The sequence below is a fragment of the Manis pentadactyla genome, chromosome 10 (assembly GCF_030020395.1).
Source record: "Manis pentadactyla isolate mManPen7 chromosome 10, mManPen7.hap1, whole genome shotgun sequence".
NCBI classification, from domain to species: domain Eukaryota; kingdom Metazoa; phylum Chordata; class Mammalia; order Pholidota; family Manidae; genus Manis; species Manis pentadactyla.
The window spans coordinates 18,836,433-18,857,477 of NC_080028.1; the positions used below are offsets into that span (position 1 = coordinate 18,836,433).

The window sequence follows — 21,045 nt, forward strand, 5'->3', positions numbered from 1 at the left end:
TGTTGACAATGTGAGGGCTCTGACTTAGGGGCAGAGTACCCAGAGGAATTCTGGGCAGCTCCAACCTGGAGGGCTTAAGCGGGACTCCCAAAGACCTGGTAGTAGCATAATGTTGCATGCATTTTAGCATGGGATGGATTTTCCTGGCTGTGGCATCAGTGTCACATTGATAATGTCAACATCTGCTTAAGTTTAGTTTCCTTGCAAGAAAAATGAGCCAGGTATACACTCCACGAGAACGCTGGTAAGTAGAAATGAAATATGTGAGCTGCTTTTTAGCACACACCTGCGCATCTGCCTACCCCACACTCAATAACTGGCATCCATCGGGACCCATCCTTGTTGCAATATCGCCAAAGAAGCGTCTTCCGGAGATTGTCCCACACCCCATCTAGAAGTTTTACTGTCAAGGCTGAAACCCCCGCCTGATGCTACTCTGTTCAGTGCTCAGGTAAGTATGTCAGAATTGCTCAGCTCGCACCTCGGCCTCCCTACTCAACCCGGGCACCCGCTCCTCGGTCGTCCTGCCTCGGTCGTGGCTCCAGTCGCCGCCGTCCGTCCGGACCCTGCCCTGCGCGGGCACAGCGCGCCCCGAGGTGCCTGCGCCCGGCCGCCCACCCGGCCCTCACCTGATGAAGGGAAGGAAGGGGTTGACGTGCCCGGAGAGCACGGCGACCACGTAGGAGATGATGAAGGCGGCGGACGACCAGGTCACCAGCAGGAAGGGGACGAAGGCCATGCCACTCAGGAAGCGCAGCATCGCGCCGCCGGGAGGGCGCTGGGCGCTGCGGGCCGGGCCGCTCGGGCTGCGGGGGCGGGAGCCGCGCACGTGCCGGCCCGCGGGGCAGCGGCCCGGGCCCGGAGCCGCGGGCGGCGGTACCGGAGCTCCGCGACGGCGGGCAGGCCGGGCCCCGCGGGGAGGCGAGGCGTGGGGAGCGCAGCGGGCGGGAGGGCGGCGGCCCGGTGGGAGGGGCGCAGGCCGCCCGGGCTCTTCGCAAAGCCGGTGAAATCACCCAGCGGCGGTCCGCCTGCTCGGAGGCGCGTGGCGACCTCCTGAGAACGCGCCGCGGGGACCGCGGGGCAGCGGCGGCCCGGCTCCTTTCGCTTTTGGTTCGGACTCCGCGGGGGTCCGCGCGGACCCCGCCCTGGCCGTCCCCCGGCCGCCCGGCTCTTGCGCAACTCCGGGAAACAGAGCGACCGCTCCCGGCCCTCCTTCCCCCGGGGCTTCCGGGCTGCCCGGCCTCCAGCCCCGAGGGCGTCCCCCCCGCCGTCCCGCCGCCCGCGAGTCGCGGGGGAGAGGGTGGCCGCCGCGTGGTGGCATCCACGCCGTCCCGCCGCGCGGCCGCTGCTGGAGTCCGGGCGCAGGTGCTTGGTGACATTCGCCAGGCCGCGCGGCACGGATGTAGCGCCCACCTGCCTGATGTCCACCTGGAAACCACAAGTGTCGGGGGTGGGGCGGGACTGAGCCTTACGGAGCCTGGGCGGCCCCTCGTGCTACCCACAGTTCCTCTTTCCACCAGAGCGGACTTGGAGTGTTTCCTAGAAATTAGACTTCTTTCTCCTTCCACGGGTCAGCGTTAGCTCATGCTTGGAGCCAGGACTTAAGAGAAATAAAGATGACTTGATACATTTCAAAACCTGCAAAAGGGAGTTGTGTTCTGGACGCGCTTTTAAGCATGGTGATTTTGAGGTACAGTAAAAGGATGCTAAGCCCCAGGTATGCTGCTGAGGTCCTTGGGTCATTAGGGACCAAAGGTGGATTTCTTTCAACTACGTAAACACTTTTGGGGTGCCACACCCAGCTAGGAGAGAGAATGCAAAGATTAAATTATATTATGGGATCTGACATCAAGATAAAATACCATTATATGGAATATTAAATAGACAGGAGAAGATAAAAAAAAAAAAAAGATATGCACATTGCTGGGAGGCAGGGACCAGTGCCCGTATGAAGAACCAGGGAAGAATCCTGTCCGAGGACGTTAAGAATTTTCGGAAGTAAATGATTGGTAGCCAGGCAAAGAAAGGTGAGACTAGCATTACAGGCAAAGGACACAGCAGGAGAAAATGTTTAGAGGGTGAAATCGCATGTTTTTCTGTAACTAGAAAAGCACTAAAATATGCGGAAGGCAGAGAATGGAGAGGTGGGCAAAGAGGCCATGTCAGAGCAGCTCTCTTAATCATCCTGGGGTTTGTGTTTTGTTGGTTTTTATTGTAGTGAGGACAGTGTAGGGATGTGGACAGACTAATTTTTCAGAAAATCAGTGTAGCTCTAGAGGGAAATGACCTTATTAAATAAAAAAAGAAGCCTTAAAATTAAGGCATCTTAAAAATAAAAAACTGTCATCCACTGTACTTCTCTACCTAGGTTTCTGTGTTCCGAAAACCACTGCTGGTTTTCCTTCTTTCCCTACCCCATCCCTTTTCTTTTTTCCTACTCTACTACTACTTTATCAGATTTTAAAACCCCCTGAGGCAGAGAAATTATAATATCAATAGAATTCACCAGACAATCTTACCTTTCCTTTGTTTAAATAATTCCCTTCAGCAACCTAACTGGCTAATCATTTTTAACACAAATGTAATAGCAAAAGTTGTCTGACTATAATGGTAATAGTATTTTATTGTTTAAAATAACTATGTATATATTTAAAATACGAATATAACTTGATAACCATATTTGTATGCATATGGTGTCAAGCAGCCTTAAGAAGCAGTGCTGCTTTCCCTTCTGAAAGATTTTCTATACCATAGGTCTAATAATACTCTCTCCTTGGAATAATAAAGTTTACCACAGTGAGAAATGCAGGAGTCCCAAGCGGAGGAAACCAGAATATGTAACCTCAAAATATGCCTGTTTAATGTAAGAATTGTTTTGACCTGAAAGCAGTTAAGAAGCAGGAAAAGCTCTCTACCCTCCTCCTTTCTGTCTACAGGCAGGATATACATTTCTTTACTGGAGATCCTCAGAGATGGCACTAGAGGAATCTGCAAACAAATCTTACTCCTTTAGTGCCCCTGTCCCCCATGTTTACCCTCCCACAGTTTCTGTCCTTGGAAGTCTAAAAACATTTTCCTCTGTCCTGTCATTTCTCTAACATTTATTGTTTATTTAAGATGCTATACCCCAAGATGTGTGCTATTGTGATTATTTGAAAGCTGAAAACAAGGCCAAATGAGTCAGAACACACACACACACACACACACACACACACACACACACACACACACACACACATTTCCAAACTGCATTAAAAAAATTCCGCACTGCTCCAGGAAGATTTCTGTGCGGCCCAGCAAACGTTTGTTTAACCAAACATTTACTCTTTCATATTCCTGTGAATTGCTTCCCCTTTCCTTTGAGGTCCCAGACCCCTATCTGCCTCTCCTTAGTTCAGGATGGCATATATATCTCACACATCTCATCTTTGGAATCTCATATCTATGAATTCCCCGTGTGTATGTTGTCAACCTTTTTTTTTTCCAGCTTCAAGGAACATTAAGTTAACTAAAGAAAAGTAAGCAAAATTCACATTACTAGTCAAATCCTGTTACAAATTAAAAGGGACTTTCCAAAACCTAGGGCTGTGGAATTTTGTACTGAACATCATTGAAGTAAATAGTCCACTGGACTGGACCTTTGGACTTTTGAGTTATTTGGCCTCTGCTATAAGAAGATGTAAGAAGATCTCAATTTTAAATGCAAAGTACATTCCTTGCTATAGTTTTCAGGCCTGTTAGCACTGTTCAGCTTGTTCTCAGCCTTATGAGTGACAGTTCACATTGGAATCAAAGATGAATTCACGGGAGTGAAGCGACATCCTTAGGCAAGTCATCTTGTGGGGAGCCTTACGCATTGCTTCAATATCATTATCATCTGCATTTTCTCTAAATGCCTGTGCGGCTCTCAGGCCCCTGTGATGTGTGTACCCTGAAAGAGGGTGGCTGCAGTTAAACTGCTAAGCCCAGGCCCAGGTACCGCCCAGGTGGACTTTTGATTTGGGGGTTCCAAGGGCAGATAAGCCAGAGCGAATCTGGAAGAAACAATGAGATTGGACGTCCCCAAGCAGGAGTGCAGGAAGGTGGCTTTGGCAGCTCAGGACCCACCCCTGGGACAGCATCGCACGCTCTCTGAAAGGGCCAAAATGTAATTAAACTTTGTTTTTTAATCCTGTTAATCTGTCCCATGTCAGTTTGAGTCTTAGACCAGCCAGAAAAACCTTAAAGGGTAGAGGAAAATTCTCTCTCTCCAACACTGTACAAACCCAAGCTCTAGCCATCCTTTGAGTTACTCATTCCTGAGTTTCTCACATGTATACATGAGATATACATGTTAATAAACTTTGGTTTTATTATCTCATTAGTCTTGTCTTTTGTTACAGAGACCCAGCTGAGAACCTAGAAAAGAAGATGAAAAAATATTTTTCCTCCTCTGTCCTGGGTACTTTTAGGATATATAATGCAAGTTGTGCATCTCCCCTTGAATTGATTCCTGACTTTCTCTCTGTAGAAGGAAGTCACACTGACTCAGAGGGTCTAGATAGACTATTGTCCTTTTGAGGATGAAGTCACTCTTCCTTGGTGGCTGCCATTTTTTGAAAAACAGTGTACTTCCTGATCGAAATAATCCTCACACAAGCGCTCAAGTATCATCCCTTTTCATGGATGAAGAAACTGAGGCTCAAGTTTATGCAGCTAATGAACTGAGGTGCAGAATTTTAATCCAGGTCTATCTGGCCCAAAAGCCTGCAACCCTAACCATTGTGAGGAACTGTCTTTTCTAATTCCTCAAATTCCAGAATCACAGAAGGAAACTCCTTAAAATATATGTAGTTATCTTTCATTTTTGTATTTTTGTGTATGTATTTACGCACAAATATATTTATGCAATCTGAAAAAAATTACACAATATAAACAATAGAGAAGCATGCTTACCTCCCTACCACCAAGTCGACTTTCTCAATGTATTAATTTCCTTTTGGTTCTGACTCATAGGAATATTCAAAATCAAATTGTAGTTACAATTTTGTAGCTTTATTATTTTATGTATCAAATATCTACTCTGTGTTGCTATAATCTTTAAGTTAACCATTTTTCTCTGTATTTGTCCATTGAATTAACAAAATTTACTTCACGCCCCCAAAGCTAAAAACATGTTTATCCAGATATTTCTCTACTTTAAATAACATTCTACCAACATTTCAGTTTGTTCTATATTTCTTTTTCTTTTAGGTAAATTTCCATAAGTGGGATTGCTCTGCCAAAAGGCCTAAATTATTTGAAAGTACTATATCAATTTCATTGCCTCCAATATCCTAAGTGTTTTGGTTTAATTACTTATCACCTCCATTACTTTATTTCTAATGTTATCTAACATAGTAGCTAGAAAATACTACTTGAGATTTTAATTTACATTTCCTTTTAAAGCTATCAATCTCTTATTTCATTGTTGTGATAGAGATCACAAGTCACCTAGTTGTAGCTCTGGGAGGAGGGGGTTCCCCACCCAGGGCAAGGTATGAAATTGATGAGACCAAAAAAAGGCAAGAGCAAAAAATTGGGGGTAAAGGGGGCTACCACATTTATTCTCATGGAGGTCACAGGCACCTTGGTACATGCAGCTGGCTGGAATGCACTCCCCAGGCCGGGTGCAAGTTCTGCTCCCCAGCACGAACTTAATCCTCTAGGCAGAAGGCCTCAGTCTCTCCTCTCTTCCCACCCTCCAAGCTCCCTGCTCCCATTCTAGGGCTTAATTCTTCTGGAGCACCAGGGCTCCATGGCTCTCTCTCCACTCTCTTGGCGGGCAGCCAGCCCCCTGCTCCCACAGTCCAGGACCAACTCTGTGGACAGGTCCCTGGTGACTCGCAGATGCCTGGCCTCTTTTGTACCAGGAACAAAGGAGAGGAGAAAATGGGTGTTTCCTCTCCACCCCTGCCCTGAGCTTGCAATCCTATGACTGACCAGCTAGCTCCTCTGTCCCTAGTAAACATCCCACAGATGTGCAAACAGACATCTGTATATACAGTGGGTACTCTTTAGGCCAGGTGGGAATCCTGATCAGAAAGTCCCATTTTCCCCACACTAGTGCAGCATCCATTTCTTCTTCCACCTTAATAATAAATCTACAATTTACAAACACATTCTCTTCTAAACAAAATGATTAGATTTTTCAACCTTATCTTGCAACTAGGGGTGACCACATGACTTGGTTCTGACCCATGGCATGTAATAAGTGTTATGTGAGAAGCCTGCTTAAGAAAAGCTGACTTGCAGTGTGATGGAATGGCTAGACTCCAGCAGCCTTCTTGGAGTGTCTAGTCACTGACCTTGAAGACAGAAACCATAAATGAGAATAGTGGAGCAAAAAACGATGGGTGCCATAGTCCCTGATGACATCATGGACCTTCTGAGGCAGCCCTGAGTTATCTAGCTCTGGACTTCTTTTATGTGAAAAAAGAAATAAACTCCCATCACTATTATTTGGGAAGTTTTCTCTTACATGTAGCCACACCTAACACTTCTGTACTTGTTGCTTTATCACATCCCCTTTGTGATGTCTAAATCCTAGGTACCCAGTTATTTTATGGACCATCTTTGAAAAACTGTAATGAATCCTCTTGTAAATTATTCCATAATGTATCCCTTTCATAAATCTGGATTTGCATATGCTAAATTTACTTAGCATGTTTGCTTATTTCTTCTACCAGGTCAGGATAACTTTACAAACTCAAACTGCAGTCTTTTCGTTCCCTTCTTAAAGTGTGTTTTTATATGTATCCCTGCAGTTCTCACATTAAGGACTGTAGTCAGTTACCCTGCATCAAATATTTGAAAATATGAAAAATTATTTTTAGACTAATTTTATTTCTAGAAATAATTTTAAGTCCTGAGTGATAGTGTCTTTCCCCAGAGAATATTTTGTTTATTTCTTGCTAGCCCCAGGAATGCTTCATTAAGCATCATTTATTAGGGCTTAAGGTTTTCTACCCACCTAGATACCTTAAAGCCAGACTTGTGGTATTTCTGAGGGCTTAATATTAAGTATGTCCACCCTTAAATCTGCCCCATAGCCCTGGACTACTTCTCTGGATTTCTATTCTTTCTGGAGATCTTGGCTGAATAACTCCTCATAATTTGGTTAAATCTTTGACGCTTTTAAGAATATGTCTTTACATGTTCCCAGATTTTTCAGGTATCTGGATTTCCTTGTCCATCATTATTAGAAGCAGGAGCTGGAGCATTGCATCAGGTCCATTTCTTTTACTAGGATTAAATCATTGTGTTTCTTGCAAAAGTAATCTAAAAAAAAATAGCACCAGCAATTCCATTTCCCTCACCATTTCTTTACTTATTGTACATACTTTTATTCACAGGCAGTAAAAACCTCAATTCTTTCTCCATTCTAAAAGTTGTAGTGTCTCCTCTCCTTGAATGTGGACTGAACATAGCAACTTGCTTCTGAAGAATAGAGAATGGAGAGGGAAATAAAGTATCTTTACAAAGGAGAAATTTTCAGGACACCACCTGAACCAGATGATCAGAGTTAACAACACCAGTAAATTGATATTATATATATTAATATAATAAGCTATCATACTGTGGTGTGGTAAGAAGGTACTTCACCTCTATGGTATTTTCCCCCAAATCCATGCCCACAGTTTAATCATGAGAAAATAAGACAAACTCAAATTGAGGGCCACTCTATAAAATCCCTGATTAGTACCTTCAAAAGAGTCAAGGTCATGAAAAACAAAGAAAACCTGAGAAACTGCCCCAGACTAGAGGAAGCAATGGAGACACGATGACTAAATGCAGCATGTACCCCAGATTGGATCCTGGAATAGGAAAAGGACCGTAGTAGAAAACCTGGTGAAATTTGAATAAAGCCTGTCTCTTAGTTAATGGTAATTTGCCCATGTGAATTTCTTAGTTTTGACAGATGGACCACGGTTATGTAAGATGACATTAGGAGAAACTGGGTCATATATCAATATATCTCCATTTCTGTGCCATTTTTGCAACTTTTCTATAAATATAAAATTATTCTGAAATAAGTTTACTTTTAGGAGATGCAGTAATTTATTCACACAAACTCAGTGTTAAGATCTCTTATTTGAAATCTCACATCATTAGTCACCTTAGGACAACCATATTACTTTTCTAAGTTATACTGTAGAAACAGAAAGCAGGCATTGTGGCAGAAATGATTTGATGGTCACCTAGAATTAAAGATTCCTGCTCCTTTCCCACTGTGTAGTTCTTGCTGGGAAGGGATTTCTCACACAGGGACTTCATTTTCTCCTGGCAGGATCATAGAACTAGATCTTGCCAATGGAAGATGTGAGTGGAAGAGTGGGGGTGCCTTCTTCACTTTCTCCATTCCCCCATCAGCTGGCTGGATGCCAATGCTGATGGTGATCTTGTAATCCACATGTTATGGGTAGAAACTGTCCGTGTAGATCCCTGAATAACTGTGAAGAAAAGCACTGTACCTAAACCCTTCCCATAGCCATTTACAGACACTTACGTGGGTCTTTACATAAATGAGAAACTGAAACCTTTGAGATTTCTGAATTTATCTGCTTATGTTATCTTAACTAATATAAACATCTACTTAACTTGATATCCCACCTTGTCTAGCTCATCTGAACTGGGTTGACAATACTTAGTATTTCTAGATTCACAGAGAGTCTCAGGCAGATGTTAACAAACACTGTTCTGAACAATAAACAAATACAGGAGAACTAAAGTGAATAAAAATTATTGTGAATTGATTCATTGAGAATTAATTCAAAACAGTATATTGTTCAATGAATGGCCAAGCCACAAGGGTCATTCTACCCAAGTGGCACGTCACCATCATTCTCCTTCCAAGAGTCTTCTGGAACAGTCAAGTAAATTGATGTGAATTAATGTGTGTAACCATTGCTCTGGGAAAAAAGGGCACACATCCTAATATGCATCACCTCTTCAAAAACCATTGTGTATAAGTTTTACTTTCCTTTTTATGATCAGAAAGAAACTTAAAATATGGGGTTAGGGGCAAGATAGTATCTCTTCCCTTTATTCCTGCTTCTGGCAAAGGGACATTGTCAAATGGGGATGCCACTAGGGGTGTTGGTCACCCAGTGAACTGCCCACCCTGTGTGTGTGTGTCTTTATTATGGCAGGGATCCCTGAACTGTGAATGGATTCTGGTCCTGTTCCCAGGGATGGAGAGCAGTCACCCCCCTGTTCACAAAGGCAGGAAATTTCACCATGTTTTGACTAGGATAGAGATTACACAGTGAGCCAGATTTTCCTGATGCCCAAGCTATACTCATTTTGTACATAATTAACCTTAAAAGATACATTCTTCATTTTCTTTTTAGATTGTTCATCTCGCAAATTTCCTTCAGTATTTTCTCCTTGAATATAAGTTCCATAAGGGCAGAACTTTCTTCTGCTTGTTTCCCTGCTGTGTTCCCAGGCATGGAGCCGTGACGTAGGCAGCTTAGTAAGTACTTGCTGAATGTATTCGCCTCAGCACTGACGGTCTTCAGAAGCCTTCCCTAACACCTCCCTGGCCTGTGTGCCACTCCTCTGCATCCCGAGGTACCCTAGGCTACTTCTTTTATATGTTTTACAATGTCACCTCATCAGCCTGACCACTAGACTCTAAACTCTTCATGAACAGGAGCTGAATCTCCTATATTTGTGTCTCCAGTGCCAAGCACTAGGACAAAATAAACGGTTAATGCAAGTTTATTGAAAAAAACATATACAGTTCAACATTATTACCAAGAGAAACTGATCTTTACATGATTGTACATACCATCAGCATATTATCATCTCATAACAGGCATTATATTTTTAGCCCCATATCGCTGAGAACAGAAATCAGAGAGATACAGGAAAGGTTTAGAAATGTTACTTGAAGGGGGAGAAGCCAGAGCCCTTCGTGGTGGCACCTGTTTGTGAGGATAACCTGATCACTACAAGTTATTGTAGGTTTTGGCAGTGGCATCAGAGGCTTCTTCAGTTTCATAATATTTTCCAGAAAATGTTTTTATGCCACCAGAGATTACATAGAACAGACACATTTGAGAAATTTGGGAACTTCCATTATGACAATGAGTGAGAATTTCTTGTAAATTTTAAGAGGTCGGGTTTTTTCTCCCTTCCCCTTACAAATGCTTTCTAAACTAACCTCTAAACAGATATAGGAACTCACATGATGTGACTCTCAGTTTAGCTAATCTTAAATCTCTATTTACTTCAACAGTCCTACACAGGATGTTCTTACAAGGAATGGTTCATGTGTTGTGGTTATCTATGGAAAACTGAGGTATGATGATCATGTTTAGAATGAGCTCATTAATGTATTTTTCTACATAAAGGTATTTCAGAAAATGTTGGGGGGAAGGCATTGTCAGCTGTTTTTTGACAGTCTGACATGAACTGAACAAGATTTGAAAATGACGATGTTATTGGCAGAATGTCAGGTTAGCAGGCAATTATTTGCCTCTCCTTGTCCAAAAAAAAAAGTGATTTTTTTAAAGGAGGCATATCTTTTATAATTCTTTTACTTACTTAATTCATAATTAATGTCTTGTTGAAGAACCAGCATCCAAGATTCATGGTTAATTCCTTCAACAAACACTGACCCAGGATGTGTAATTACTCAGATGTTATGTTCTGTGATTAAGGACGTATAAAGAGAACACTCAGGGCCTGCAATTAAGGTTGCAGTGTTCAAGTGAACTTGGTTTGCTTAGAGGATGAAGATTGGTCCAGTGTGCCTGAAATGCATGAAGATAAGGCTGGGGAGATCAGATCGTGCTCATCACGTGGTGAAGGGTCTTACATCAGTGAACTTGGATATAACCTGAAAGCAACCTTCAAGGAGAAACTGAAAGTTCGTGAATAGGGTGGTGTCTTTACCAGATGTATCTTCTCAGGTGGGAACTCCAGCAGGCCCCAGGTGGATAGACTAGCACAGCTCTGGAAATTAAAGAGAGGCAGGTCCTTTTAAGAAATGCTGATGCCCTGACCTAAGGCAGTGGATTGTGGATGGAGAAAAGAGATTTGATGGCCAGTTGAATGAGTGGAATAAGAGAAGACAATTAAGATGAGATGGAGTTGGTTTCCTACTAGGGAGGCTCTGTATTAATCGTTCATTGAGCCAGAAAACCAAAGAAGTATGGAGGATTATGAGCTTGATTTTAGATATACAACATTTAATGAATAGTGTTAGATGCTGTAAGTGTAGACATCTACTAAGTAGTTGTAAATTGACTTGGGAGGCATCAATGGACAGGGGGTAGTACACCATTAAAGTAGGTGAGTCAGCAAGGGAGTAAATGCTGCAGTGAAATTAAGCACAAGAAAAAATTCATTTGGGCAGATAAGCAATCTGACAATCTTTATAAGAAAAATTTCGGTAGAGTGGTACAAATGAAAGTTGGATTGCATTGGACTGAGGACTGACAGCAGTAGGTGCAGACTTCTATTCCAAGATGACAGGTAAAGTACATGAATATAAAATGGGGAGATGCTCACATTTATGGGCTAGGACAGAATCCTATCTGAGGGAAAACTTTGAAGACCCACTAGCAGAGGAAGTAAGTGATGAAACAAAGTCATGGAGTAGGAGGAAATAATTAGGAGCAAAAATGTATTTTGTTTTCAGGACTTTTTTGAGTTTCTCAATCTCAGTCACAGAGTTTCTGTGCTTGTGCTTAGATTGGGCCTATCATTCAGAAGTTCTTTCCTTTCTGAGTAACTTTTGTATCCCAACCCTTAAAGGGCTGGAGGGTGCATAAAGCAGTTTGATGTATTCCATTCCCAGTAACGGGTTAACATGTGACCTGTGAATAACAACTCAATGCCTCATTTATGGGTAATGGACCATCTGCGTATTTAATCAATGATTCACAAATAAGAGAGAGAGAGAGAGAGAGAGAGAGAGAGAGAGAGAGTCAGAGTCCTTCTCTTTCCTGCTTATGCCTTATATAAAGGAAGCTGGCCTATGGTGATCAAGATCATGCGTGAGCTGATTGTTAGCATGCCTTCTGCATGAGTTGAGCACGAGCGCGGAAGCATGGGGCAAGCCTATAGGAACAACTTCCTTATGCTAATGCCACCAAACCAGGAAGGGTGGTGCCCAGGAAGCGGGCGCCATCTTAGGGCGTTGGTCAGCTACAGTGGAAGGGCGGTGTTCAGCCATAGTGGGACTCAGCCTCGGCCGTAGGCCGGCCCCTACATCTCCCCCTTTTTTGTTTTTTAACACAATGAGGCTCGGGGACCATGCCTGTCTTAGGTTGTCAGGGAGGCACAGCATCCTTACCCGTCATAGGGCAACAGACAGCTAAGGTCTGCGCCCTGTCTTAGGTTGGTATGCTTACCTCCTGATCTTACCCGTCTTTGACTACTGGTCCAACATATTGAGCCACACCCTAGGGGAGATGCCTTCCTCTATAGCTGCCATGGCCTGCACCAGAGCCATCTGCACTTCCCGATGTTGCCGTTGCATGGAACAGACTTTTCTCCCAAGTAGGAGAAGACCTACAAGGAGTAATATACCCATAACACTCATGCCTGACCAGGCTTTGGTGGCATTTAGCACGGCTTCAGCAAACTGAGCTACAGACAGCGCCTCTACCTTTTGGGAACTAACATTCAATATTTCTAGCCGTAGCTGAGTGGTGAGCACGTCAAACTCACTGGACCAATTGGTGGATAACATCTTGCCTAATTCCCTGGACAGATTGGCAGCTTTAGAGAGGTTATGAAAAGGAATGCCAGTAACACATAGAGCTGTCAAAGGGCAGATATGGGAGATTAAGTGTACTATAGGTAGAGAAAAAGGCAGGAAAGGTATGTGCAGTTTCAGTCACCGGGAGTGGTAGAGGCCAAGCCTTCACCAGACCCCATAGTTCTCTGGGTTCCGCTATCGCCTGCTGAAGGATCAGTAGCAGGATGAGCATCAGTGGGGTCGGCATCTCGCACTTCCGGTTCTGGTCTTGCCACTCTCCGTGTCAGGCGTTCAGGCACCCAGATGGGATTGTTTCGGTCCTGTGGGAAAACACAAACAGAGCCTCGGTTCCAGATTAACACTGGATCCGGGCCTTTCCATGATCCTTCCAATACATCCTTCCACATAACTGCGGGCATGTCTTTAGGCCTGGAACGGCGATTATGCCGCTCTGCTGCACTGTGGCCATCTTTGTCCAATGTCAAAAAATTTAAAATGAATAATATGATGTTAAGTTTGTCTCTGGGGGATCTGAAGTCTGCCCCTATTCCCCCTTTTTGTTTATAGAGAGCATTTTTAAGGGTCAGGTTGGTGCGCTCTACCACGCCTTGCCCTTGAGGGTTGTAGGGAATACCTGTGGTATGGGTGATATCCATTACCCTTAAAAATCTAAGAAAGGATTGGGATGTATATGCTGGTCCATTATCAGTTTTTACATGCTTGGGCTTTCCCCAGGCCAAAAACGCCTGAAGGCAGTGAGTTATGACATCTCTAGTTTTTTCCCCTATATGGCAAGAGGCGAAAATGATGCCTGAGCAGGTGTCAACAGACACATGAATATATTTCATCTTGCCAAACTCTGGAATATGAGTGACATCCATTTGCCAAATGTGATTGGGTAGTAGTCCCTTTGGATTGACTCCCTCTGAAACAGTGGGTAAGAGTGTAACACACCATTTACAACTTACTACTATGGCTCTAGCTTGGTCTCTAGTAATATTATATTTTAAGCGAAGGGTGTTTGAATTCACATGAAATTGTTTGTGAAATTGTGTGGCTTGTTCTACATGGTCATATATCACTGAGATGTTAGACTCACGGGTCAGGGCATCGGCACGTCTGTTTCCCTCAGCAATGGGTCCTTGGGAGGGAAGTGTGGGCTCTTACATGTCCAATAAAGAAAGGTGTTGATCGATCCCAGATCAGTTGTTGTAGCTTTCTGAAAATACTGGCAACGGGGGAAGACTGGCTAATATAACTTACATTCTCTAAGATGGACACAGCATTCACTACATACTGACTATCTGCTAAAAGGTTAAAAGGTTCCTGTGAGAAAAGCGTAAAGGCTTGTGCTACAGCCAACAGCTCTGTTTGTTGGGCTGAAGTGGTTGGAAAACTGAATGTCCAAGATTGGTCACCAGTGACCACAGTCCCGATGCCATTCTTTGACCCATCAGTGAACACCACCTTGGCTTTGGGTATGGGATTACATCTTGTGTTTTTAGGAAAGATGACGGGATTAGAGAGGCAGAACTGTAGCCAAGGATGTTTTGGGTAGTGGTTGTCAAAGGAAGCATTGGTGATGGTGTAAGCAACAGCCCATGCATCACAGCATGCAGTAAGACATTCAATCTGCTCAGCAGTATAAGGTGTTATTATTATGTTTGGGGGAATCCCAAATGTTTTTATAGCTGTCCTGATTCCCTTGATGATCAAATCAGCTATACTCTGAGGATACCATCTTAATGTTTTTCCTGGAGAGTGGGCCAGACATACCCAGAGAATTGGCCCTTCCTGCCAAAGTACCCCTGTTGGGCTATTATTACTGGGTATCACTATAAGGAATAGCAATTTGCCATAGTCTATTCTATCTACCTGGGCAAGCTGCAAGCGGGATTGGACTAGGCTCAAGGCTTCCTTGGCTTGCTTACTGAGAGAGCGCGGAGATGATAAATCAGAATCGCCCTTCAGTGTCTCATATAATGGACTGAGCTCTTCATCTGTAAGCTTTAGGAATGGCCTTACCCAATTTATATCTCCAAGTAGTTTTTGAAAATCATTAAGGGTTTTGAATTGATCTGTTCTTATGGTTATTATTAATGGCCTAGCAATAGTATCTTCCAATTTAATTCCTAAATACTGTTTGGTGCAAGTTGCCTGTATTTTCTCTGGTGCTAGTTCCAGGCCCCATATCTTAAAGTGTGCTTGCAAGAAGCAGAGGGCTTCTTCTACTTTACTATTCTTTTCATGACACAAGAGAATATCATCCATATAATGATAGATAATTACATCAGGGAACTTTTTTCTAACTTCTGCCAGGGCCTCATGCACATACAACTGGCACATAGTAGGGCTATTTGCCATGCCTTGTGGCAACACTTTCCACTCAAACCGCTCATCTGGTTGACCATGATTGATGGCTGGTACAGTGAAGGCAAACCTTTCACAATCCTCAGGATGAAGAGGGATGGAAAAGAAACAATCTTTGATATCTATTACAATGGTCTTCCAATCTTTTGGCAGGGCCATAGGCAATGGTAAACCTAATTGTACTGATCCCATGAGAATCATCTGATTATTTACAGCTCTTAGATCATGCAGCAATCTCCATTTTCCTGATTTCTTTCTTATGACAAATATGGGTATATTCCATGGGGAAGTAGAACTTTGAAGATGCCCTGCGGCAATTTGCTCTTGCACTAATGTGTGGGCTGCTTCTTTTTTCTCTCTGGTAAGGGGCCACTGAGGAACCCACACGGGCTCCTCTGATCGCCATTGTATTTTTAGTTCTTGTCTGTCCTCAATGGCCCCGAGGAAAAAACCAGTCCTGGGCCTCCAATCCTACTGGGTACCACTCCTGAGAGTGGGATAGGTGTCTCTCTGCCAGTCAGTTTTTTTTCCTATGCCTCCGGTCCCTGTATAGCCCTGCTTCCGCATTATGGATTTTGCCTGATCGCTATAAAAGGTCTCTGTTGTTAATCTGAGGTTCATTTGAGTCAGTATGTCTCTTCCCCAGAGAGACATCGGTATGTTCAGCACATAAAGTTGAATCACTCCCTCATGTCCCTCCGGGTCCCTCCAGGGGAGTGTGGCAGCACTACATAATGGGGCTTGGGCTATGCCTAGCGCTCTTAAAGTCTGAGCAGCTCGGTTTAAAGGCCAGTCCTTCGGCCACTCTTCTTCCCTTATAATGCTGCGATCTGCTCCTGTGTCTAATAGTCCTAAGAAGTTCCTATCTCTAATCTTCAGGACAAGCATAGGCCTGTCTCCCAGCTCTAATGTGAGACAGGTCAGAGGTGCCCCAGATGATCCAAATCCTGATTGGCCTCTCTTAATGTTCTTGTGTCCGTATTGTCCATGCTTGCTAGGAAGCATGAGAATTTGGGCAATGCGGTCTCCAGGGTTGATGGCCACAATGCCTCTTGGGGAAGAGACCATAATCTTCACTACTCCCTCATAATCTGGGTCAATAACTCCTGGGTGTACTATTAATCCTGCTTTAGTTGTGGAACTCCAGCCCAATAGAAGTCCCACTGTCTGTTTAGGCAATGGTCCTTTAAAGTCTGACTCTACTAACTGGACTCCCATCTCGGGAGTCAGTACGAGTCTGGTGGTGGCACGGATGTCCACTCCTGCGCTCCCTGAGGTGGCTCTCCTTGGTTCTTCAACTCCAAGCTGGATCCTTGATCTGTCAGATGAAAATGTGTCCTGGGAATTTGTTGGATCACCGAATACATTTGAGGGCCCTGAGGTGGGGGGCCCGGCCTCCCATTTTTTGCCTGCTGCGGGGGTAGTGGGCATCCCTCCACATCTACTACTGATCTGCACTCTCTTGCCCAATGGTTTCCTTTTCTACATCTGGGACATAATCTCGGTTGTGGTTTGATGTTGGTCACACTGGCTCCTCCTCTGCCTAATTTCAGGCAATCTCGCTTTAAATGACCCATCTGCTTGCAATGGAAGCATGCCCCGGGAAGGGTACCCCTGCTACGCGCCTGTTGCAGTCCCTGAGTTATGGCTGTGGCTATCACTTGTCCTTGCACTACACTATCATTGATGTCTCGGCAAACTTTGAGGTACACATTTAAATCTTTATTTTTCCAAGGCCTGATAGCTTCTTTACACCATTTATTTGCTTGCTCATAGGCCAACTGTTTTACTAGGGGCATGGCTGTGTCAGCATCTCCAAATATACGGCCTGCGGTTTGCATCAGTCTCGCCAAGAAGTCTGCATAAGGCTCATTTGGTCCTTGGAGTACTTTAGATAATTGACGCTGTAAATCACCAGTGCCCTGGAGTGTCTTCCAGGCCTTGACAGCTGCTGTAGCTATTTGCATATACACTGCAGGCGGGTAATTTATCTGATTATGCTGTCCTAAGTAAGGTCCTGTGCCCATTAGCATCTCTAGGTTCCACTGATTGTTCCCTGTGGCAGCGTTGTGCCAGGCAGTGTCTTGTGAAAGCTCTGCCCACGCAGTTTTGAAGAGCAGGTACTGACCTCCAGTAAGGCATGCTCTGGCTACATTAGCCCAATCATCTGGTGTTAGATTCTGAGTGGCTAATGACTCCACTATGGCCACAGTGAACGCTGCTTGCACTCCATAGGTGGTGGCAGCTTCCTTTAGGCTTTTAACAAGCTTAAAATCTAGGGCTTGATGGTATCTTTGCTGGGTGTTTGGATCTTCTATTACTGGGAAGGCTGCATTCCCCTCCATGGTTAGCCATTCCCTCCATCTATTCTTGCCCAATTGTTCTTGGCACCCCTGGCCACCACAACATGAGTAACTCTGGTAAAGGGGTGGCTCTGCTCTATAGGTTGGAGAGCAAAATGGATGATTTGGGGCGGTTGGCACAATCTCTTCTACCTTACTGCTCTTATTGGGGAGAGGGGCCAAACTAGTCTCTCCTTCCTCTCTGCTTATTCTCAGTTGGCTCAGTGAGGGGTACAATGTGGGCCGATGTCCTCTCTGAGCAGCCCTAGCCTCTAACTCTTCTCCTGATAATTCTTGGTCCTCTTCCTCATCAGAGGACCCCCCCTGTATCAGAGGCTCTTTCTTCTTTCAAGAACCTCCTCTCCTTCCCTTATGGCTTATCACTAATTTACATTCGTCGCTATACTGCGAACTTTCCTTGCTTCGTCGCTATCCCGCGAACTTTCACTGGCGCCCTAACTTTTCATAACATTTTTGACAAAACAAAACAGTACAACAAAGAACACTATGACGGACAGACAAAACAGAAATCCCCACCACAGCTGCTTGCTATCTCCTTTTCTACTTCTACATTTGCTTTGCTCGTTGGTCCACTCACCCTTCTCCTCTGAGGCGCCTTCCCGAGCAATCCTTCCAAATGGGGTCCACAGGTACTGCTTCAGGGTAAGAAACTCTATGGCGTCCACATCCGCCAGTTTCTCCTCTGGGTGGTTGGAAAAAAATTCCCGGGTTTCGGCACCAGATATCACGTTCGCTCCTTGTGGCGGTGATGACAGCGATACGTACACAGACCTGGTTCACTTCAGTTCTTTATTGTTGCTCGGAAGGTCGGGAGAAGGTGAGTGAGAAGAAGCAACAGCCGGGGGGAGCGAGTGAGAGGAAGAATGAGAGGAGAGAGAGAGAGAGAGAGGGTCCTTCTCTTTCCTGCTTATGCCTTATATAAAGGAAGCTGGCCTATGGTGATCAAGATCATGCGTGACCTTTAAGCTGATTGGTAGCATGCCTTCTGCATGAGTTGAGCACGAGCGCGGAAGCATGGGGCAAGCCTATAGGAGCAACTTCCTTATGCTAATGCCACCAAACCAGGAAGGGTGGTGCCCAGGAAGCGGGCGCCATCTTAGGGCGTTGGTCAGCTACAGTGGAAGGGCGGTGTTCAGCCATAGTGGGACTCAGCCTCGGCCGTAGGCCGGCCCCTACAGGAAACTAAAACCAAAGCGATAACATGTCCAAACTCACATGGTCATGTGGTGGCAGTCTCTATCATAATGATCATAATCTAGGTCTCATTGTGCTATCCAGGACCTTTGTCCCTACATTATTTTGGTTAAAGAACTAAAAGAAGAAAAATATTTTTTAAATTGACTCTTGAGTTCTCATCAGCAGACCAAAATCTGAAGTATGTGTTCTGATTCCTGCCAAGTCCAGTTATCTATGTTTTTGCTTAACTCTGTCATTGTTGTCAGCATCATCCTAATACTGAGCTCTAATGTTTTATGATCAAAAATTTAAACAATAGATCTCAGCTATATAAAAATGTATCACTTTTTGATTTTCTATAATTAATCTAAAATAGGTATGTAGGTGAGGTGGGAGTGTTGCCAGGAAGCTGCATCTGGGCAAGTCTTGCCCTGCACACTAGGTGAAACCTCAGTCTGGGTTGGGGAGGATTCTTGACTCTGATCAAGAGAGAATTCACAAACAGGTCCGACAAGTGTAGGTAAGGAAGGAATTCTTTAAAAGGAGAGTGGTAGCAAATGGCAGCAGCCATGCAGGCAGTAGAGAGCAAAGAAGAACAGTGGAAGAAAAAGAAAGTTTCCTGCTTGGCACAGGGCAGATCCCTTCCGACTCCCAAAGCCAGGGTCACCTGATGCCCAGTGTCTGCTTGAATCTGCACAGCATTGGAACAGAGCCCCTGCCACCCTAGGATTTGGGGGAGTCGCAGAGCACTGGATGGAGTGAGATTATGTTCTGAGAACTTCTCCAAAGGCAAAGAAGATTTTCAGGCAGGCTACTGAAGAGCACGATTGTGCAGCTACAGGTTCATCTGGGTCGCCCAGGCAAGGGAACTTGCAAGCCCAAATCAGAGATCTTAATAGGCCTTCCTTACTTGTCTGAAGTAGAAGAGATTGAAGACTTGTGCTTAAGTCAAGAAAATTGAATGAAATAGTGAAGTAACAAAGACACTTACCACTGGGAAAAGGGATCTCTTATTAACCTCCCAAGAGGCTTGGAAGACCATAGGGATGAAACACGATAAGCTGAACAGCAAGAAATCTTTGTTTAAGGCAAAGTACATACTCGAAGAAAGGAGAGTATGGGCAACCTCAGAGAGGAGGTGTGCTTAAAGCCTAGGATTTGTGTCTTTTAAGAATTTCAAGAATGGGGCAAAGGGCCAGGGGAACATAGTCTTGACATGAGGTCTCATGATGTCTACCTCCAGTGAGAGACATTAGGTCATTACCCACAGTCAGTCCTCTGGATATTCTGTAAGATAAACTTAACACAAACAATTTATTGATCGTGTTCTTCTCCAAAATAGTGGTTACTCTCAAGCAGTGGAAATGTTAGGCAGGAAAATAGATACGAGCAGGGGTGGAGAGAGAATTAAGGCCAGTAAAGCCCACTGTAACTCCGGGGGGAAAATCCCAGGGCAAAATACCTCTAAAACTGAAATCAGTCAAAGGGAGAAATAAAGTTTAAGAAATCCATTTATTTCTTACAAGCAGTTGTTCTGTCTCTCTCTTGTCCGGGCTGCAGCACAAGGGAGGAGAGCTCCACCCAACCTCTGGGATCAAGATAAACCCTTGCCTGCCCCTGTAATTACCTATTGATATGGAGATGCTACTGATCTCCACCCCTTGGAAACACTTATTGATATGCAGATGCACTAAAGCCAGGTGAGAAATTCTGGAAATATTACAATTTTACTCACACCCACTACAAGGGACTCAAGAGTTAATGAGTTAAAACTAAAAACCCAGAAAAGACTCAAAGTTAATGAGTTAATCATTTGAAGCTCAAAAGGCCAGGAGCAACTTAGCCTGGGATGTTTGAATATTCCCCATATAAAGCAAAGTATCTGAGCACAGCCCGGGTCTTCATTGTGTCAATTAGATCATGCCATTTTAAGATTTACTTTAGCCTGCTAAAAGGCCCAGTTCGAGAAACAGCATAATAAAGACAGGAAAGATTTCATCTTAAAGCTAAAATTGCATTTTAAAACCCAAGAAATTAATAAGTAATATTCTTTAACATATTTTTTTACAAACAGACAATAACTCAGCCCCCCTGGAAGGCAGGGCAGACAGTCTTGATTGATATGCTCCCAGACCAGGAAGCTGCTATCCTGGGAGGGAATTAGAGCAGTAAATTTCTTGTGTTAAACTAATTTTGCAGAATTACCTGGAGGACTGATAAGAAAAGAAACTCAATATCTCATCAAAGATAAACATCTTGAGACCGCTTAACAAGTCCACATCCCTAGCCCTTTGTCACATTCCTGAAAAATCCTTAAAAGGGTGAACCCCCAACCTTTCAGGGGATGCTCCTCTCTCTGAGGTCACCCACACTTTCTAAGTGCTTAACCTTTTTGCCTTA

General features: G+C 44.2%; 1 protein-coding gene and 1 long non-coding RNA gene across 4 annotated transcripts in view; both read right to left on the bottom strand.

The window, feature by feature from the left end:
• The window catches only part of DRAM1 (DNA damage regulated autophagy modulator 1), an 82,036-nt gene extending 81,132 nt beyond the window's left edge, over positions 1 to 904 (bottom strand). For all 3 annotated transcript variants that reach the window (XM_036891265.2, XM_036891259.2, XM_036891261.2), the window contains exon 1: positions 630 to 904. In XM_036891265.2, coding sequence (XP_036747160.2) covers positions 630 to 760 — 131 coding nt within the window. In that variant the 5' untranslated portion in view covers positions 761 to 904. The remainder of the gene's footprint in view (positions 1 to 629) is intronic.
• An 8,824-nt stretch (positions 905 to 9,728) lies between these two features.
• LOC130678957 (uncharacterized) lies at positions 9,729 to 18,344 on the bottom strand. The gene is made up of 2 exons (XR_008991938.1): positions 18,047 to 18,344; positions 9,729 to 13,056 (listed from the first exon to the last, which is right to left on the bottom strand). It is a non-coding gene; the product is annotated as an uncharacterized LOC130678957 (long non-coding RNA).
• Positions 18,345 to 21,045: the final 2,701 nt, after the last annotated feature.